This window comes from Gracilinanus agilis, chromosome 1 (genome assembly GCF_016433145.1).
Source record: "Gracilinanus agilis isolate LMUSP501 chromosome 1, AgileGrace, whole genome shotgun sequence".
Classification (NCBI taxonomy): Eukaryota; Metazoa; Chordata; class Mammalia; order Didelphimorphia; family Didelphidae; genus Gracilinanus; species Gracilinanus agilis.
The window spans coordinates 421462348-421482423 of record NC_058130.1 but is presented as its reverse complement, the minus strand read 5'-3'; the positions used below and the strand labels follow the sequence as shown (position 1 = coordinate 421482423).

Here is a 20076-nt window from a genome sequence, read left to right as displayed (position 1 = left end):
TGATAAAGTACAAAAAGAGAGTATATCTGTGTGATTTGACAGCTATGCCTTTTTGATTTTCTCCTAGGTAATCCTCACAGCCAGCATATCAGCAGCAAACTTACTTATGACACTACCGAACATGTGCGGTATAGGTAAAAGAAACTTTGTACAGGTTGCATGCATGTTACTATTTGGTATTTGATCTCCCTGTTTCTCTGGTTATGATATTTTTGACCTTGACTTGTTTTATCGTTTATGTGAAGTGTGTCCATGTTTTCTCTTGTTATTCTGAGGTCTGAAGCACTTTGACCATACGTTAGATACCGTCTGATAGTTTGTCTTAATCGGTTATTTCACCAACTAAGATTGTACATTGAAGTTTTGAAGAGTTGTCTGGAACACAGAGGGATTAAATGATCAATCTAGGGTCACAACCTGACAGAGATGGGACTTGAACTCAAGCCTTTACGATTTTTTGTTTTTGTTTTTGTTTTTAATTTTTTTTAAACCCTTAACTTCTGTGTATTGACTTATAGGTGGAAGATTGGTAAGGGTAGGCAATGGGGGTCAAGTGACTTGCCCAGGGTCACACAACTGGGAAGTGTCTGAGGCCGGATTTGAACCTAGGACCTCCTGTCTCTAGGCCTGGCTCTCAATCCACTGAGCTACCCAGCTGCCCCAGCCTTTATGATTTTGAAGTTACCTCTTTATCCATTATGCAACACTGCCTATCATATATGAGGTTACCATCTACTATCCTGTTCAGAGGCAGCTGTGGTTCAGTGGTTAAAAGCATTGGGCCTGGAGCCAGGAAGATCTGAATTCAAGTCCAGCTTCAGATACTTCCCGAGTGACTCTTGTCAACTCACTTAATCTCTGATTGCCTATTAGGGATATGTTATGGTCCATGGGGTCACTAAGAGTCAGTCACAACTGAACAACAAAACAACAACATCCCATAGATGAAATTAAGCAACAAAAGGTTAGTATGAGATGGCAAGAAAATCTTTAGGGTTGGATGGTGGTGGGAGAATGCTTATGAAAAGGAGAAAGAAAAATAGTAAGGACAAATCAATCAGCTAAAGAATCAATTTGATTTAAAAAAAATTTTTAAGTACTTTATTGCTTCCACAAATTTTAGAAGTTTCACCAATGAACTGTGGAAAAGACATTACTTTTAAACAACTTCTTTCATAATCCTGCTTAGCTTCTGGATCTTGGTTCTTGCAGACATAGCCACATATTTCTCTCCTATACGAACAAGCATTCCTCCCATGATTGAAGGATCAATCTTGGCTTCCATTTTCAGGACTTGACCCTTACGTTCAAAACTGCTTCTAATTCTGAAAGAGTTGAGCTATCTAAAGCAGATGCAGTAGTAACTGAACATGGTACTTCTCCACGATGCACATTCATTATAGTAGAAAATGTTGAAATAATTCCTGGGGTGTTGTTTAAATGACCATTTTCAGCAAGCAATTTCACGAAGTTGGTTGTGATGGGGGAAAACTTTTCTTTTGCTATTAAGTCATTTAGGGCTGCCATCTTAATGATATGCTTGATATGGGGATTCATAAAAGAGGCAACTATTTTGGGTTCCTTCAAAATTTTTTGTTACTCTGATTAACAGCATCCAGCTTATTCTGCTTGGATGCAGCAGAATAAAGAGCATTGGCATATTGACCTTCTAGCCCATACAATTGAATTGGAGGCCTGACGAGTTTGGCAAATGGTCTGGTCACTGAAGTGGTAAAGCAGGGTATCTGCTGGACCGCCTCAGAAGTAGCGGCCACCACCATCTTTTTTCTCCTGTGGCCACTGTAGGTTAGCAATTTGATTTTGATGCCAATATTTTTCAAGTTTTGATGCCAGGTTATTATCTCCAATTTACTATAGACTCTCCACCTAGAAGAAGGCAGTTAGGTGGTGCCAAGAGTATGGAGTGCCAGGTCTGAAGTCAGAAAGATTCCTAGTTCAAATCTGCCTCAGATACTTACTAGTTGTATGTGATTCTGGGTTAGTCATATCACCCTGTTTGCCTCAGTCTCCTCAATTGTAAAATGAACTTCAGAAAGGAATGAGAAATCACTTCAGTATCTCTGCCAAGAAAATCCCAATGGAGTCATGAAGAGTGAGACACAACTGAAACACAACTCAACAACAATAACAACTTTTCCTAGAAAGGAATAGTGGATAGAGATCTGGCCTTGAAGCTAAGAAGATCTCGGCTCAAATCTTTCTCAGACATACTTGCTGTAGATTCTGTGCAAGTCCCAATTTTTCAGTACTCTAGACAACTCTCCAGGACTCTGAGTTGTAGAGAAGGTGCCAATTTGAATCTGTTGAGAGTGTTTCCTCACCTGAGACTTTCCTATATACAAATGAAATCATACATCTGGTCTCTATTCTCTATTTCATCACAGGCACATATAGTGTGTCATCATATTCATCAGTGTTAAAATCCCACAAGTTCACCTTAGCCATTAAACCAATGTTATGCTCAGTTAACATGCCAACAGAATAATATTCAGAGGCTGAAACAAATGTCAAGTAGCCTCATGTGCCAATAAGATCATTGACCAGAGAAGTCTGGAAGAAAGGATCTAGATAGCAGTGTATTTCCACCTCTCCTTCGTGGTTTATTTTGTCCTTTCAACTTTCTTTTGTAGCTTATGAATCTATTTAATTTATCTGGATTTACCAATTTATCTTCACCTAAACCAAATATTAATTCCATTTCTTTATATTTAATTTGGGAAATGTTGAATAAAACATTTCTATATTTATTAGACCACAAGGAAAACTGCTATATGACATTAATTTTAAAATTAAAAAAAAAACAGGGTGCAGCTGGGTAGCTCAGTGGATTGAGAACCAGACCTAGTGACAGGAGGTCCTAGGTTGAAATGTAGCCTCAGACACTTCCCAGCTGTGTGACCCTGGGCAAGTCACTTGACCCACATTGCCTAGCCCTTACCACTCTTCTGCCTTGGAGCCAATACACAGTATTGACTCCAAGATGGAAGGTAAGGGTTTTAGAAAAAAATAAAATTAAAAAATATTTGATTTCTCTCTAACTTCCTACCTCCTCTTGCAAAAGGAAAGTCAAAATTCTTATAACAAATATGTATAGTCAAGAAAAACAAATTTTTGAATTGGTTATGTTCAAGAAAAATATGTCTACACCATGAGGTCATCACCTCTCTGTCAGGACATGAGTAGCATGCTTCATCATCAGGTCTCTGGAGTCATGGTTAGTCATTGAGTTTATCAGAATTTTATAGTTGATTTCCAAATTGCTTGTCTTTATAATGAAGATGATATTTCTGAAACCCTTCAGAGCTGAAAAGCAAAGGAATTGGAAAAAAAAACTGCAGAGAAAGTACAAGATAACAGACCAGCTTGGCTATATGACAGTGAAGGTGAACTAGAAAAGCCATTTATCAAGACTAGATTTGCAGTGTCTGCACAGAAAATTCCAAATTCTACTTACAAAAAAAGTTAAAATACTAACAAGGAAAGATGACAGCTCGATCAAGGGTCATTGAAAAACTTCAGCAGCATATGGCTGACCCAGTAGACCCAACAATTGTACTTAAAGCATTCAGAGTAGAAAACCATCTATTCAGGCCAGCCTGGCATCCAGAGATAAGACACCCCAATCAAAAACAAGAAGAGCTCTTCTCTTTTAAAACGTTGATCTAAGACCAATGGGTAAGAAAGTTCCAGGATATCTAGTATACACAAAACTTGCAACAATAGGAACAGACATACAGCCAGTCTTCAAGCAAAAGTAGATAGAGGAGAGAAGCTGGAAAAAAAATCAAACCTAACCCAACAATAAAATACAGACCTGCAGAAATATAGTCATCCCACAAGAGGAGAATTTTTTGCCAGTCTAAGAGAAAAAGTGTGCAATGAAGTATTAGACACTAGGAACTGATTATTCTGTGTTTGAAATTTTGAGTGATTCTATTAACTTTGGACAAATTAATCAATGTTAATTTCTCACAACGAATCTCATTTTCATTTTTTTAATCAAGCTTTTCCAAAAATTCCAGCTCTTTAACACAGATCAATTGCAATGAGTTTTACACACATTACGGGACATAGTAAGCAGACATTTATGAGAGTAAGAGAGAAGGAGAACATGCCATGATAATTATCTATTATTAAGTGATGTCAAAATCATTACAAAACATTTAGTTAATACCCACTCTATGTGAGATGTTGGGGATGAAAAGGAAAAATAATAAAATTCCTGCTTTCAAGCATTTACATTCTACTGGGAGTTGCAGGAGAAGCAATTTTCACAGATAAATATGTGCAAAGTAAATTCAATATAATTTAGGAGCAAGAGTGAGGAAGGAATTAAGTCATAGGCTGATCATTTTAAGACATTTAAATTTTACCTCGTGTCCAACCTGAAAGAACAAATGAACAAAAGAACAAAATGAAGCCCAGGTATTGGCCTTGCAGGATGATGGGGGAAAGAATATGATTACTTTTAATATATTTCAGCAAATAGGCACTTATCAAATGCTTACTGTTAGGCTGTACTTAAATTTATAACCATATAGTTGCATTTAATCAAAACTTGTTCTGTCTACCTCAGATTCATGTAGAAAATTTTAAGGCTTGGAGTCGTTGTTCAGTTGTGTTTGACTCTTCAGGACCCTGTGGACCACAGTACACCAATACTGTCCATGGGGTTTCCCTGGCAAAGATATTGGAATGGTTTCCCAATTCTTTCTCCAGTGGATTAAGGTATGCAGAGTTTAAATGACTTGCCCACAGTCATAGAGATAGTAAAGTGTCTGAGGCTGGATTTGAACTCTGGTCTTCCTGACTCAAGGCTCAGCGCTTTATCTACTCAGCCACTTAACTGCCTGTATTTTAAGGCTAGGAAAATTGAAAATTGGTGAGGGTACTGTCATTTTTACATTGCAATGCCCACTCCCAATCTGTTTGGGTCCTAGTCCTCAAATCATAGCTAATACAAATGATAATTCTTTTTCAAACTAAGGTAGACATTTTAGGATTAGATGACTTGTGGCAAGGAGATGCAGTTAATATATTTAAAGTCAAAACAAGAAATCAGCCAACCTTCTTCTGCTTTTCTTTTAGGGTCTTAGAACACTTCAATACTACTTCTGAAGACTACAGTGTCATTTTTACCTCAGGAAGCACAGCTGCACTCAAACTGGTAGCAGAGGCCTTCCCCTGGAGCTCAGCAAGCTCAGAGAATGGGGGAAGCAGGTTTTGTTACCTCTCAGACAGCCACACTTCCGTGGTGGGCATCAGGAAGATAGCTGAGGCAATGCAAGTGTCATCAGTTTTTGTGAAGCCAGAGGACATTTTACTGTCAGAGAAAAGCAATGGAGCAGTTTATGAACCAGACTGCAAGACCCCTCATCTCTTTTGTTACCCAGCTCAGAGTAATTTTTCAGGAACTAAGTACCCCCTTTCTTGGATAGAAATGCTGAAGTCTGGACGTTTGAGCCCCATGACCACCCCAGGGGAATGGTTTGTGTTGCTTGATGCAGCCTCCTATGTCAGTACCTCTCCTTTAGATCTGACAATTCATCCGGCAGACTTTATTGTTATTTCATTTTACAAAATCTTTGGATTCCCCACTGGCCTCGGAGCACTGTTGGTCAACAACCGAGTTACTCACTTTCTCCAGAAAACTTACTTTGGAGGAGGAACAGCTGCTGCATACCTTGCTGGAGAAGATTTCTATGTCCCCAGAAAATCTATATCTGAAAGGTAATAGTTTACTCCAGAGGACATGAAGCAAGGGACAAGCCTAGACTGGGAGCCAAGGTTGGGAGCCTACCACTCTTCTGCCTTGGAGCCAATACACAGTATTGATTCTAAGACAGAAGGTAAATGTTAAAAAAAAAAAAAAAAAAGAAGCAAGGAGCTGTCCAGTCCTTTGGCTAAACTTGGGCTAAAAGCAAGGAGGAATGAGCAAGAATTATAGTTCCAAGCATTTATTAAGGTCTCACTAAACATTGACTTCAGCTGGAAAGGCATAAACATCTTCAGGGAATCCCTAAACCCCAGTTCTGATTTCACCATTGACAGAGATGTCTCATAAAACTTTTCCTTCCACCAGGGTGTCCTTATCTTTCTCAGGGCCTCAGTGTGTTAGGAGAGTTATGAAGGTAGATCCTTTATTTTTTCTCTTACCCATCCCCACTCCATTAGGATTATGCACTTGATCTATTGGGTGTCAGGTTAAATTTTCCAGATCATATATTTTCTAGTCTATTTGATAAAAGATATATATCTATATAAATATAAATACATACATACATACACATACATATATTAGTCTACCTGTACTTGAGGCTCAACTAGATAAAATTAGCCAATGTAGGAGAAATGGGACTTATTTAGACAAGGAAAATGTTTTTTCTAGAAAGATTTAAAGAGGAAGAGAGAGGTGTAACAGGATGAATCTTAAGAGAGTCAATGAAATTAGACTAGAAAGAACTGGGAGAAATTGGCTGGAGGATGAAAATGTGACTGAGGTTTGGCTATTCCAGTGGTTCCCAAACTTTTTTGGCCTACCACCCCCTTTCCAGAAAAAATATTACCAGTGCCTCTGGAAATTAATTTTTAAAAATTTTTAATAGCAATTAATAGGAAAGATAAATGCATCCATGGCCATCACCACTCCTCCTGGATTGCTGCAGCACCCACCAGGGGGTGGTGGTGCCCACTTTGGGAATCACTGGGCTATTCTAATTAAAAAAAAAACCTCACCTTCCATCTTAGAATCAATACTGTGTATTGGTTCCATGGCAGAAGAGTGGTAAAGGGCTAGGCATTGGGGGTTAAGTGACTTGCCTAGGGTCACACAGCTAGGAAGTGTCCAAGGCCAGATTTGAACCTAGGAACTCCCATCTCCAGGCCTGGCTCTCAATCTACTGAGCCATCTATCTACCCCAACACTAAGATTTTTTTAAAAAAAACCTAAAGGGGAGGGCTCAAGGATCAAGCCAAATTGATCCTTCACAAAAATAGGGATGTTGCTCATAAGTGATATTATCCTTGAATACCTCAAACTGCCTGGTCATAATATGAGTGCGTTACATGCAAGCTGGTCACTCTTCCTGGTAATAGTAGAGACTAACAAGGGGTTCATTGAGGAGGGGATGAAATGACTGGCATAGGTGCTTTAAACTGAAGGGAGGTCAAATTCAGATAGCAATTGGATCCTCCATTGGTTGCATAATGACTAAGAAAACCACAAATTAGAGCTTTTTATGTTGGATTTCTGTTGAACATTTTTGGTATTTTACTTAATATCTTCCAATCACCTTTTAATCTGGTTGGGATTACACTGGGAAGAAGACTACTTGTGGCTGACACTTCTGCTATAGAGGATGCAAAGCACTTCCAATATATGATCACAGATAAGTCTCAGAGCAATGCTACAATGTAGGCAGAATAAATATTATCTTCATTTTATAAATGAAATAACAGACCCCAAAAGGTTAAGTGATCTATCTAAGTTGATATGATCAGTTAAGGTAAGAGGTAGAGTATGAATTTAGGTCTTCTGACTTCAATTCCACTGCCTCTTTATTCTACATTCTTCTTAGGAACTTTATGAAGATCAAACAGGGAAATCTCCTCTCTGAGATTATTTCCAATTTATCCTGTACAAATCTTGTTTGTACACAGTTTGCATATTTTTCTTCCTACATTAGATTATGAACCTTTTTGAGGGCATTGACTGTTTTTGCCTTTCTTTGAATTGCAAGATTTACCACAGTACCTATAATATAGTAGGAACTTAATAAATGCTTGTTGACTTAACTGGAAGTCACTTACTCATTCTTCTGGTAACTTAGGAAGCACCGAGATCCTCATGGTTTACTCTATTGGTCTAGCCACTATATAAAAGCAAAAGGTGATGAATAGCTTCTTACAGGTAATCATAATCACAGTGACAATAAGAACTGATATTATATAGTTCCAAAGCCTTTTCTGGACATTATCTCATCTGATCCTCACAACAACCTTAGCAGGTGTTATTATTATCTCCATTTTACAGGTTGAAAAACTCAGTTTGGGAGAAATTAAATGCCACAGTGAGGGTCATACAACTAGTAAGTGTCTAAGATGAGTGACTTAAGGGGGTGTAATATCTTATATTCGAAAAGGAGATCTTGAAGGTCTAAGAAAGTCTTTCAAAATGGAAAGAGAAGTAGGGTTTGTGACCTAAAAGGTACTAAGGAAGGCCAAGTAAATAATTTTCTTTGTCAAAAGTTGTTTGTAGAGGGCATTAAGTGAAGTGTTTGCTAATGTGATACCCAGACTACTACCTAATTTTCCCCATCACGTGATTAAATCCAGGAGTAGCCTTCCACATCATTTTTAGGAAGTTGATTGTGGCTATAGCTGCCCTGTGTACATTGTGTGAGACTCTAGTTTTGGATGCTATAGCCCAGGCAGATGGAAGGTCATCTGATAGTCTAGCAGGATCCTGGGTGCTGAGCACGGTTTTCCTGGTCAAGCTTCAGGGTCCAGGAGTTACAGCAGTTAAAAGGAACAGACATTTACCTATTTGTAATGGTGGAGCTGAGATGTGAATGATTTGTTTCAGAGCTCCCTGGAAATACCTCAGGTACCTCACAAATGATTTCATTTGACAAGCCTTGTTAAGTGTCTCGAATGTTCCAGGTACTACATCAGGTGCCTGGAGATAGAAATGAAAATGAACTTATTTTTGTCCCCAAAGAACCTTGTGGGAAACCAACATGCACAACTATAAATACAAAATGCATATTAAGGAAATTGCATTTCCTTCATAATTTGTATTTGTAAATACATTCGATATGTATCCCCTTTGTAAATTATATTTCCTTTGTAAAAAGTTCTGTGGCAGAACTTGCTTGATTTATTTGAAATGTTGATATCCTGAATGGTACCAAGAAAATTTCTAAATGTCAGGAGAGGTGCCTTTCCCAGAGTCACTCAGCCAGTGTGTATTTGAGGTGAGACTAGATCTTCTTGATTAAAGGTCAGCTCTCAGTACTCTGGGTAATTCTCTCAGATGATAAATTCTGGAGCAGTTGCTGATTTGCACTGGTGGAGGGAACCTCTTACTAGGAAGTTTCTTACAAAAGCAACATTTTTAAAACAAAATTGCTTTTTTGATTCTATAAGGACAGAGTTTTGTTCTGGTAGGTTGAAAGAGTATCAACTCAACAATTTTAATATTTTAGTCTTTTGCCATCATCAACTTTTTTTTGGGGAGGGGAAAGGGTGAGAAGTCAGTGACTGAATTAGGATTAAATCTCTAATCTAGATTATGAAGAAAGATAGAAAGTATTCACTGAGATCCCAGCCAATAAACTACACATGAAACAATTTATTCTCTTAGGTTTTTAATTTTGTTTGACTTTTGTAGGTTTGAAGATGGCACAATTTCTTTCCTTGACATTATAGCATTAAAACATGGATTTGATATTCTAGAAAGACTAACAGGTCAGTGGAAATTTTATTTTCTATAATGTGGATTCACTTTTGCTCTGTGTGTTTTGCTCCTTAGAAATTGTATTTTTCAATTTTGTATGTGTTCAATTTTTTTCTAATAACAAAAGCGTAACTTACTTACAAACATTTTATTTGCCAGGTGGAATGGAAAATATAAAACAACATACTTTTGCCTTGGCTCAGTACACCTACACAGTGCTGGTTGCTCTCCAATACCCAAATGGAGCACCTGTGATTCAGGTTTACAGTGATACAGAGTTCAACAGTCCGGAGACCCAGGGTCCCATCATTAACTTTAATGTGTTGGATGACAGTGGAGACATCGTTGGTTATTCCCAGGTAGTGGGGTGGGTGGGTGGGGGTGGGGGTTCACCTTGATGATTATAACACATACCTTCTCCTGGCTCCAAATCTAGAAGGCTATTATTAGATGGTAATTTCAAACCATTCAGAGAACAGCCCCCAAGTCCTTTAGTAAACTCAAAACCTTTGAGCTGCTGAAGGCATGCTCACAAAACTCATTCACTAAAACCCACACAATGTACGGTGTAGTAAGCCCTCTCCTCCCAACTTGGTTTCTATTTGTGTTAAAAATGTTAAATATTTTCTATTGATACTTTTTGATTTTATATTGCTCTTTGCGTGTGTATCAATTATGGTATTGTATTATCTCTTTCCTCTGCCTGCTCAGTAAACAATCCCTTGTAGTAAAGATTCACTTGTTCACTTCTACAGCAATCAAAATTATGAAACAAAAGAAATAAGAACAAAATTCACTCAGAAGAATGATATATGTAATATTACTTACCCATAGCGTCCTCAGCTCTGTAATGAAGAGGAGGTATTTCTCAGGTTTTTCTGAAGCCAAGCTCTCTCATTATATTTAGATAGACATCAATTTAATTTAATTATAATTTCCACTTTCGCTGCTAGAGTTATATATATCATTTTCTTGGTTCTACACACTTCATTCTGCATCAGGTCATAAAATTCCTCATATTCACCATTTCTTATGAAACAATAACAATCCATCATATTCGTATCCTACAATTTGATTATACATCTCTCAGTCATTTTTCTATCTTTTGTACCACTAAAAGTTCTTCTATGAATATTTTTATATATAAATTTTTTAAAAACTTAAAAAACCCCATAATTATACTCATTAGGACACATGCCTATAAGTGGAACCTCTGTGTCTGACAGTATGAATAGCTTTGCTTTTTAAAAAACATAATTCTAAATTTCTTTCAGTAAGGGTTGGATCAGTTTATAGGTTCTTTTAAATATCAATTCTTTATCTGTAAAATGAGGGGGTTAGACTTGATGATCTCTAAGATCCTTTCCAGCCCTAAATCTATGATTCTATGAGGCATATATTCTTACAGCTGTAAGAAGTTAGAGCTGATAGCAAGGAAAAAGGCAAGGGGAAGGAAAATGATAAAAACGCTTCAGTGCAGGAACAAATTGTCCTAGATATGTCAAAGACTTAGTCTGAAGGCAATCCAGCTTCCTCTTCTCCTCCCATTTAATTCTATGCTTTCCTCTTTGTCCATCAGCTAATACAAACACTCTGATGGTCAAACACTCTGGTTTTCTACTATTAAAATTAAACTAATGACCCCCAAATAAATCTATAGTTCCTACAGCTCTTGATTTATGAAACTTTGGCCACTTATAGGAAGTCCTGCTTTTTAGAGGTCATTCTGACCTACTCTTTTGTCCAGTGGCTCTTGATAAAAACAACCCTGATGCTGCCAAACTGGTTTTTTAATGCCACAAAGTTTGGGTGTGAAGCTAAATAATTCAGAAGTTTTAGAGAGGAGGCTATTTGGTAGCACTTTCCTTTAATGGGACTCTAAGAACTGTGGAGTCATATGTATCCCAAGTTATTACCTGCCTATTAACTAGAAAAGCAGAGACAAGAAAAGGGGGACTGATGATGCAAGTCCCTTGCACATAGAAGCTTTACAAATATTAGTTTGGTTTTGAGGAATAAAAGCCTTGATTGGAAGTGACAGCAAAACATGATTGAGAGGAAGTAATAGGAAGGCAAGAATGGGAAAGATTAGACTATAATGATGGATTTGAACTGTGGAACTAGACTTTGTGACTAAATATATTTTTATGGTCATTTTGGCTATTCACAATAGTTTGAATCATAAAATAAAAAAATAAAATCATAATTCATTGATGTTCTTTCTTTTCTTTTTTTTAAACCCTTGGAATTAATACTATATATTGGTTCCAAGGCAGAAGAGCAGTAAGGGCTAGGCAATGGGGGTCAAGTGACTTGCCCAGGGTCACACAGCTAGGAAGTGTCTGAAGCCAGATTTGTATGTAGGACCTTCCATTCCTAGGCCTGGCTCTCAATCCACTGAGCAACCCAGCTGCCGCTGATGTTTTTTCTTTTGAGAATTAAATTAACTTTTTAAATGAACAAAAATTTTCTTTCTGCACCTCTATAAAAAGAAAACAGATTCTTATAACAAATATGTATGTATAATAAAACAAAACAAATTTCCATGCTGACCCCATCCAAGATCTATATGTCTCATTCTGGATAAGTGGTGGTGGTGGTGGTGGTAGTGGTAGAAGGAGTAGAGAAGAGCATTTTTATAAATAAACATAAGCTTATGTAAACCAGATAGTGAATAACATATAATATACAGACATTATTTAGTTTATTTACATTTAATAAAACAAATACAATGAATTCATAATATGGATTTAGAGGCAGAGTTAGGGTTAGAAGCAGGGCTGGGAATGTAAGAGCTAGAAAGGGACTAAAAAATAATCTAATCTAATCCATTAATTAATTAATTAATTGACTGATTAATTTAGAATATTTTCCCATGGATACATCATTCATGTTGTTTCCCTTCTCTTTTCCCTCCCTGCTCCCTGAGCTAATGAGCAATTCTACTGGGTCATATGTGTATCATTGTTCAAAACGTATTTCCATATTATTAATATTTATAATAGAGTGATCATTTAAAGTCAAAATCTCCAATCATATACCCATTGAACCACGTGATCGATCATATGTTTTTCTTCTGTGTTTCTATTCCCACAGTTCTTTCTCTGGATGTGGATAGTGTTCTTTCTCATAAATTTCTCTGGATTGTCCTGGGTCATTGCATCGATACTCATAAAGAAGTCCATTATATTCACTAATCCATTCATTTCAAAGACTGGAAAATAGAGACCCAGAAAGTTTGTAATTTTTTTTACCAAGGATCTATAGGTTAGAGGTAGAATCATAGATTCTTAGAACTTTAGAGTTGGAAGGGATCTTAGAAATCATCCAGTTCAATTTACAGATGAGGAAAACAAGGCCAGAGAGATGAAATATCTTGAGGCAGATATGTGATATTAGGCAATTCAAAGGTGCATGTTAAAATGATGTACTTGTTTCTCTGTGCTATTTTCATATTTTATTTAATCCACAGGTAGAAAAAATGGCCAGTCTTCACAATATACATGTTCGGACGGGCTGTTTCTGTAATACAGGGGCATGCCAGAGGCACCTGAACATCAGCAATGAGACCATCAAAAAAAATCTTCAGGTTAGTCCTGAGCCCATCTAATACTGTCCCAGATCCTAAAGATAAATTGTGCCAGAAGCAAGATAAGAAAACCATACAGAGACACAGGCCATTGGATTACCACTGTTGTGGACAGATTCATTCTATCTAGGTCCCTTTCTGAGAGTGTGTATGTGTGGGCTCTGTCTTTATTGGTTAATTTTGCTTTGGCAATTTGCAGAACCTTTGAATAGCAGGAACCTTGACCCTCCTACCTACCACACATGCCATGCTGATTCTCACCTTACTCATGCTGTTCTCATTGCCTAGAATGCTTAGCACCGATTCCTCCTGATACAAATGCCATTCATTCTTCATAGTCTGTATCAAATCTCATCTACTATAGAAGTCTTCCCTAATAACTTTCTTCTTACTTTACTTTAGATTTTATCATCTCACATACCCAGTTTGAAAGTACTCATGAAACTCTCTGATTTCTAATTATAAGGGGAAATCCCTTTCATTTCCATTGAAATTCTGAACTCCTTTATGGCAGGGAATGTGTCTTATTTTATCTTTATACTTTCTCAAGCTGCCCCCCTCCAGCCCTATTCTTGGGGCTGTTGTGAACACTGAGGATACTTAATAAATATGGATCGCCCTCCCAATCTAAGGGGAACAGGTTCTAGTGAGTCTGTTAAATGAGACATGTGCCAGGATTGGTCCCTGGAATGGAAACATATTAGTGCTTCCCACCTTTCTAATCAAAGCTTTCTTTTTTTTTGACATTATTCCTTCGATTTTTCAGATTATATCTGGAAGAAAGTCTCCATTAAATGGTAAAAATCTCTTTAACCTAATGTAATTTCTGGTTGTCTCTAATAAGAGTTTTACAACTTATTTAATATTTTAACCAAAATATATATTCCAGGCCTTGCTTGGGTTGTCTGGAGGCACTAGCAAAACCTCTCATAAAACATGGGACTAGGAATAGAGGGCATTAATAGGAATCATTAGGTACTAGAATTCCTTGTTGGATCATAAGATGACATATCTTTCAAATTGCACACCTGAGTCTTGGATTTCTCCTTTTCCTGAACTGAATGGAATGATAGATAATTAACAAATACTCATTAGCTTGGCAATTCTATTTTCCTATGTGAATTTGGTTTTTTGATTTGACTCTTGAGTATTATCTATGGGAAATAAAACAATGAAGAAAAAACATCACTATGGACTTATTATTTTCTTTTTATTTCTAGGCTGGCCATATCTGTGGGGATGACATAGATCTTATCGATGGCCACCCTACAGGCTCAGTGAGAATATCGTTTGGCTACATGTCCACTTTTGAAGATGCACAGACTTTTCTGAAATTCATCATAACAACCAGGTTAGGTAAGGCAGACAGTAAACTCCCCTTTCAGGTAACTCCTGGGGAAACTGCTGCTGTAACAGGAGAATCTGTGGTACAAGATGTGTGGGTCAACAAGCATGAAACTGGGAAATTGTCCCAGGAAGATATCCTCCTACAGGTTGAGCTGAACAAATCCTCTATGACCATGAAAGATGTGGACTTTCATCCCCTTGAGACTAAGCCAGGAGGTGGCCTACAGATTCCTTCACTGACCTCTGCAACAGCACTAGATGGACAACTCCCAAAGTTCATCATCACCAATATCTATATTTATCCTATCAAATCTTGTGCTTCTTTGGAGGTATGCATTTTAAATCTGGCCTTGGGAGTACTCCTTTTTTAGCACAGTTTAAAAAAAATTTCCATACTGTAGCCTTATTTTTTTTTTCTTAAGCTTTTACTTTTTGTCTTAGATTCAATGCTGAGTATTATTTTCAAGGCAGAAAAGCTGTAAGTGCTAGGCAGTGGGAGTTAAACAATTTGCCCAGGGTCACATAGCTAGTAACTATCTGAGGCTAGATTTAAAATGAGGAAGAGGAATCCTTTTGAATCCAGATTGGTACTCTATCCATTGTGTCACCTAGCTGCTCTTAAATGATAATTAATTAATTGTAATTATATCATGTAATTAAACTATAATATTCTTGCTTTTGAAAAGCTAGTTTGCAAAGTATGCGAAAATATTTATGCAATAATCTACATAATGAGTTCCTGCTTAAAGCATGCCCATATTTTGTTTTAACTTTTATTTTGATTGTCTCTCAGGTTACCAAATGGCCAATTGGAAATCAAGGATTGTTGTATGACCGAAATTGGATGATTGTAAATCACAATGGAGTTTGCCTTAGTCAGAAGCAGGAGCCTCGACTCTGCTTAATTAAACCTTTAATTGACCTGCATCGAAAGACTCTGGTTATCACAGCTGAAGGTAATAAGCAAACACTAGCTCATGTTCACATTCTCTCCTTTGTCAGAAGCAGTATAGTTTAATGGAGAAAATGGGCTCTAGGGCACAAGGCCCCACCTTAGTTGGACCACTTTCTAGCTGGTTGCATTGTATTGAGTTTATTAGGTCTTGTGGGTCAAAGTGACAGATCTAGAAACAGCATGAGTAGAATAAAAACGCTGAATATTTCATTTCTTTGATCCTCAGTTTCCTTTTCTGTAAAATGGGGATAATAGCACCTGCCAAGCCTTGAAGACAACAATGAAATGATGAAAGTGGAAAGCACAGATCTAACCATATCACTCTCCTATTCCATACAATCCAGTGGCTCCCAGTTATTTCTAGGATCAAATACAAAACTCCTCTGTTTTTTAAAATTTATTTTCTTTTTAAAATTTTATTTAATTGATTAATTAAGAAAATTTTCCCATGGTTACTTGATTTATTCTCTCAGTTTGGTTTTTAAAGCCCTTCACACCTGGCTCAAAATTACTCTTCCAGCCTTATTGTAAATGTAACTGGGAGGGCCCCAAAGCCTATTTTCATAAGATTCTCTTCATTAGTGGAGATTGATTATTCAACGATCTCCTCCTGTGTGAAAGGAGAAATGGTGAGAGCTTGAGAGACATCTAAGTCATTTTGCCTTCCAACTTTTGTAGAGAAGGAATTTGGTTCCAGATTTTTTTTCTGGTCCCAAAAGGGAGAGAGTGACTGATAAAAAGTTCACATGTGGACTGTGGGTCATATATGTTACTCTCCTTCACATGCTTAAAAATAATCCTTACCTTCTGACTTAGAACTGATATTAAATAAGAAAAATGGTGAGGGGTAGGCAACTGGGATTAAGTGACTTGTCCAGGGTCATACAGCTAGGACGTTTCTGAGGCTAGATTTAAACCTAGGACCTCCTATCTCTGGGCCTGGCTCTTTATCCCCTGAGCCACCTAACTGGCCACATATACTCTTCTGTTTAGCTAAACTGATCTTTCTGTTCTTCACATGTACTATTCCACTCTCTGGTCACTGTGCCTTTGTATACATTACCTCTCATGCTTGGAATCTATTTTCTCTTGATGTCTCTCTGTTTCCTAGAATCTATGATTTCCTTCAAAGCTGAGGCCTTTCTTGATTCCCCTAGTTGCTGGTGTTGTCCCCACCCCCCCAAACCAAATCACCTTGTATTTAATCTCTCTCATATATATTGCATACTATTGTTCATGGTACATGTTGTTTTTCCCATTAGATTGTAAGCTTTTTGAGGGCAGAAATTAATTTTTATCTTTGCATCCCCAGTGCCTAGTACAATGCATGGCACTTGATAATTTCTTTTTTTTTTAAATTTTCTTTTTTTTTTCCAATTTTTTTAAACCCTTACCTTCCATTTTAGAGTCAATACTGTGTATTGGCTCCAAGGCAGAAGAGCGGTAAGGGTAGGCAATGGGGGTCAAGTGACTTGCCCAGGGTCACATAGCTGGGAAGTGTCTGAGGCCAGATTTGAACCTAGAACCTTCCATCTCTAGGCCTGGCTCTCAATCCACTGAGCTACCCAGTTGCCCCCTTGATAATTTCTTGATTGACTTCATAAAGTATAAAATGCTATATATCTACAGCATATACTATTGTTATTTGAGTTGAGCAGTTGTTGGGAATTGCTTATGTTTTAATGAATAGACAAATGAGCATTTTTTCCAAGCAACTAGAAGGTGTTTTTGTAATTCTATGAAAGTAAACTGATAGCTTTAACTCCTACAGTTTATGGAAATAATCTGAAACATGCAAAAGGAAAAGAGACAAGATTCAGTTTCACCTCACATATGGTCAGCTCATAAAGTCTCTGTCCAGAAAACTGGTGAGAACTTGGGGCTTCTGGAAAGAAATGCAAGGAACTTTATATTAGAATTCCACAATGGCACTTCCATTTGGTGGGTTTAATGAACTCCTTTGATTTGCCAACCTGCCACGATCCTGTGCTGTGGACATTCAGCTTTAATTTTTTTGATATAATTTTAAATGTAAATCTTATCCCAGGGTCTATATTTGGCAGTGTTAGCTCTCATTCCTTCTCTGGACATCCCAGGGAAGCACAATAATGTGGACTCCAAAAAAGAGTATTAAGTGGTTCTATCTTTCTACTAAGTGTGGCAGGCCTTAATAAGAACTATTTCCACAAGGAAAAGAATGTGTTGAGATGTTCTCCATGTGGCCAGTGGGTGTTGCTATTACATAACACAACATAAGCCACAGATTTCTGAACATTTTCTTCTCGGGCATCTGACAATCCTTTGTTTTCGCCCTTTTTTTTTTTTTTTTTTTACTATTAACAATTTAGGCCTAGAAAAAAAAGTAGACACATAATATTAATGCTACATCTTCATTTCTAATTCTCATTCCCCTCCCACCCATTTCTTGAATGAAAGAAAGCAAAAGGGAAGAAAAGAAGGCTTAATTCCCTTCTTATTGGAACTAGGGCATGTTTAGTGCCTTCCTGCACTTAAATATTTCTTATTTTGATGAGTATCATTTACTCTAAGAGGATAATATAAGATTTTTCCAAATACCAAATCTCATAAGTTTGGTGAGATGATAATAACTTTGTTGGGGGCATCTGGGTAGCTCAGTGGATTGAGAGTCAGGCCTAGAGATAGGAGGTCCTGGTTTCAAATCTGGCCTCAGACATTTCCTAGTTGTGTGATCCTGGGCGAGTCACTTGACCCCCATTGCCTAGCCCTTACCACTCTTCTGCCTTGGAGCCAATACACAGTATTGATTCTGATGGAAGGTAGAGGTTTAAAAAACAAAACAAAACAATTTTGTTATCTTTGTGTTTCCACCATCCTCCCCAACTCCCACCACCAACACAGCACGAGTATTAATTGGATGAACATACTCTGTGTTGTCATGCAGGAAAAACAAATGACATGATTTTATAAACCAATTGGAGAGATAAACACACATAGAATTAGTTACATAATAAAAGGCAACATATAATTGTCAAAATATTGGATTGGTATACACAAAAATGTCAGAGGATTTCTGAGGAGAAAGTGATCACTATACACTAGAATGATAGAGGAATGTTTCCAGGTAGGATTCGAACTGGACCTTCAAAGCTAAGTAGAATTTGGATGGGTAGGCAGGAATATTTATATATATTGCAGAGAAAAGGGAAGAAAACAACGTAGGGATCTGAAAGAAGGCACTGAGGCAGGAAAGAAAAAAGTGTGTTGGAGGATAGGGGGTAGGGTTAGTTCATCTGTCTACTAGGGAGAAGTGGCAGATAATTGGAAAGGTAGATTGGGGTCAGATTTGAATATCAAACTTCAGCATCTGGGTTTTTCCTACAGTCACGTGAAGCCCTCTGATGTTTTCTGAGAAGAGCAACACAATAAAAGGAGGGTTTTAGGAAAACTGAGCACAAGATCATTGATTCTGGTTATATTTGTATGTTGCGAGGATAGTTCTGAATGAAGGATTGAACAAGTGGTTGTATAAAAGAGAGCTGTCCAATGATGTATAAGGTGGTCAGGCAAAGGAGAGATTAGGGACAAGGAAACCAGCTAGAAAGACCCAAAATAGTGTACTTGTTGAATGAGTAGAAATGATCATGACAAGTTTATGATAATTGAAAGTTTGAAATTGCTTTAAAGTTTGCTGAGTGTTTTATATATAGTGTTTTATATATAGACCAACACATTGGTCCTCACAACAATTTGGTGAGATAGGTTGCAATTATTACTATTCCCGTTCAAATGCAGAAGTGATGATGGTGATGGCAGGATTTGGTGATTGGATATGGAAAGTGAGGAGGGAAGGGAAGTCATAGGTGACACTGGGATTTAGAATCTAAGTGATGAATGAATTGATGATGCTATTGTCAGAAATGAGGAAGTCTGAAGAAGAAGATAATGGGTTGGCTTTTGAAATGTTCTATTTGAAGTGACAGCAGTTGGAGATGGGAGACTAGAGCTTGGGAGCAAAGTCAGTGGGAGAAGCTTGAGAATTGGAAGTCATATTCATAAGAGATATGCATTTTCTATGGAATGGTAGTAGAGAAAGACAAGAGGAGAGAGCTGATGCTGCTTGTCCTTAGTGAACATGTGGGGTCAGGAGCCAACAAAGGGAATCAGAGAAGTAGAAAAAGAACCAGGGGTCAGCTATGAGGCTCAGTAAATAGAGAGCCAGGCCTAGAAATGGGAGGTTCTGGGTTCAAAACTTGGATACTTCCTTGCTATGGGACCCTAGGCAAGTCACATAACCACTTTTCTGCCTGGGAACTGATTTTGCTTCTAAGGCAAAGGTGAATGTTTAAAAGAAAAAAGAAAAGAATCAAGAGACTGTGTAGTTGTGAAAGTCAAGAGAGTGTTTCAAGTGCTGTAGGGAAATGGAAGGTTAAAATATAGAGAGACCAAGAAAAGCCCCAGGATTTGGCTCTTAGGAGGTCATTGGCAACCTTTGAGAAAACAGTTTCAATAGAGTAGCAAGGAAAGAAGATAAGGTTTGGGGGATTAAGGAGCTGACAGATGATTATAGGACCACATGATAGGATACATTGTTGATGAAACTGGGAAATGGTCCATCAATTTTGGATTTCAGTTTAGAGTTGTAAGAAAAGCAGTCAAACTGTCTATACCTTTGACCCCAAAATCCTACTACAGGAAACATATTTCAAAGAAGTAAATTTAAGGCAG

The 20076-nt window shown here is 37.5% G+C and overlaps 1 protein-coding gene and 1 pseudogene across 1 annotated transcript in view; one reads left to right on the top strand and one right to left on the bottom strand.

Moving 5' to 3' along the window:
- The window catches only part of MOCOS (molybdenum cofactor sulfurase), a 92564-nt gene that overhangs the window by 19167 nt on the left and 53321 nt on the right, over positions 1-20076 (top strand). Inside the window, exons 3-9 of the mRNA XM_044664991.1 lie at positions 68-134; positions 5110-5751; positions 9413-9489; positions 9638-9837; positions 12951-13067; positions 14288-14743; positions 15208-15370. Of these exons, the coding sequence (XP_044520926.1) occupies positions 68-134; positions 5110-5751; positions 9413-9489; positions 9638-9837; positions 12951-13067; positions 14288-14743; positions 15208-15370 (1722 nt within the window). The remainder of the gene's footprint in view (positions 1-67; positions 135-5109; positions 5752-9412; positions 9490-9637; positions 9838-12950; positions 13068-14287; positions 14744-15207; positions 15371-20076) is intronic.
- Positions 1160-1781, bottom strand: LOC123237835 (annotated as a pseudogene).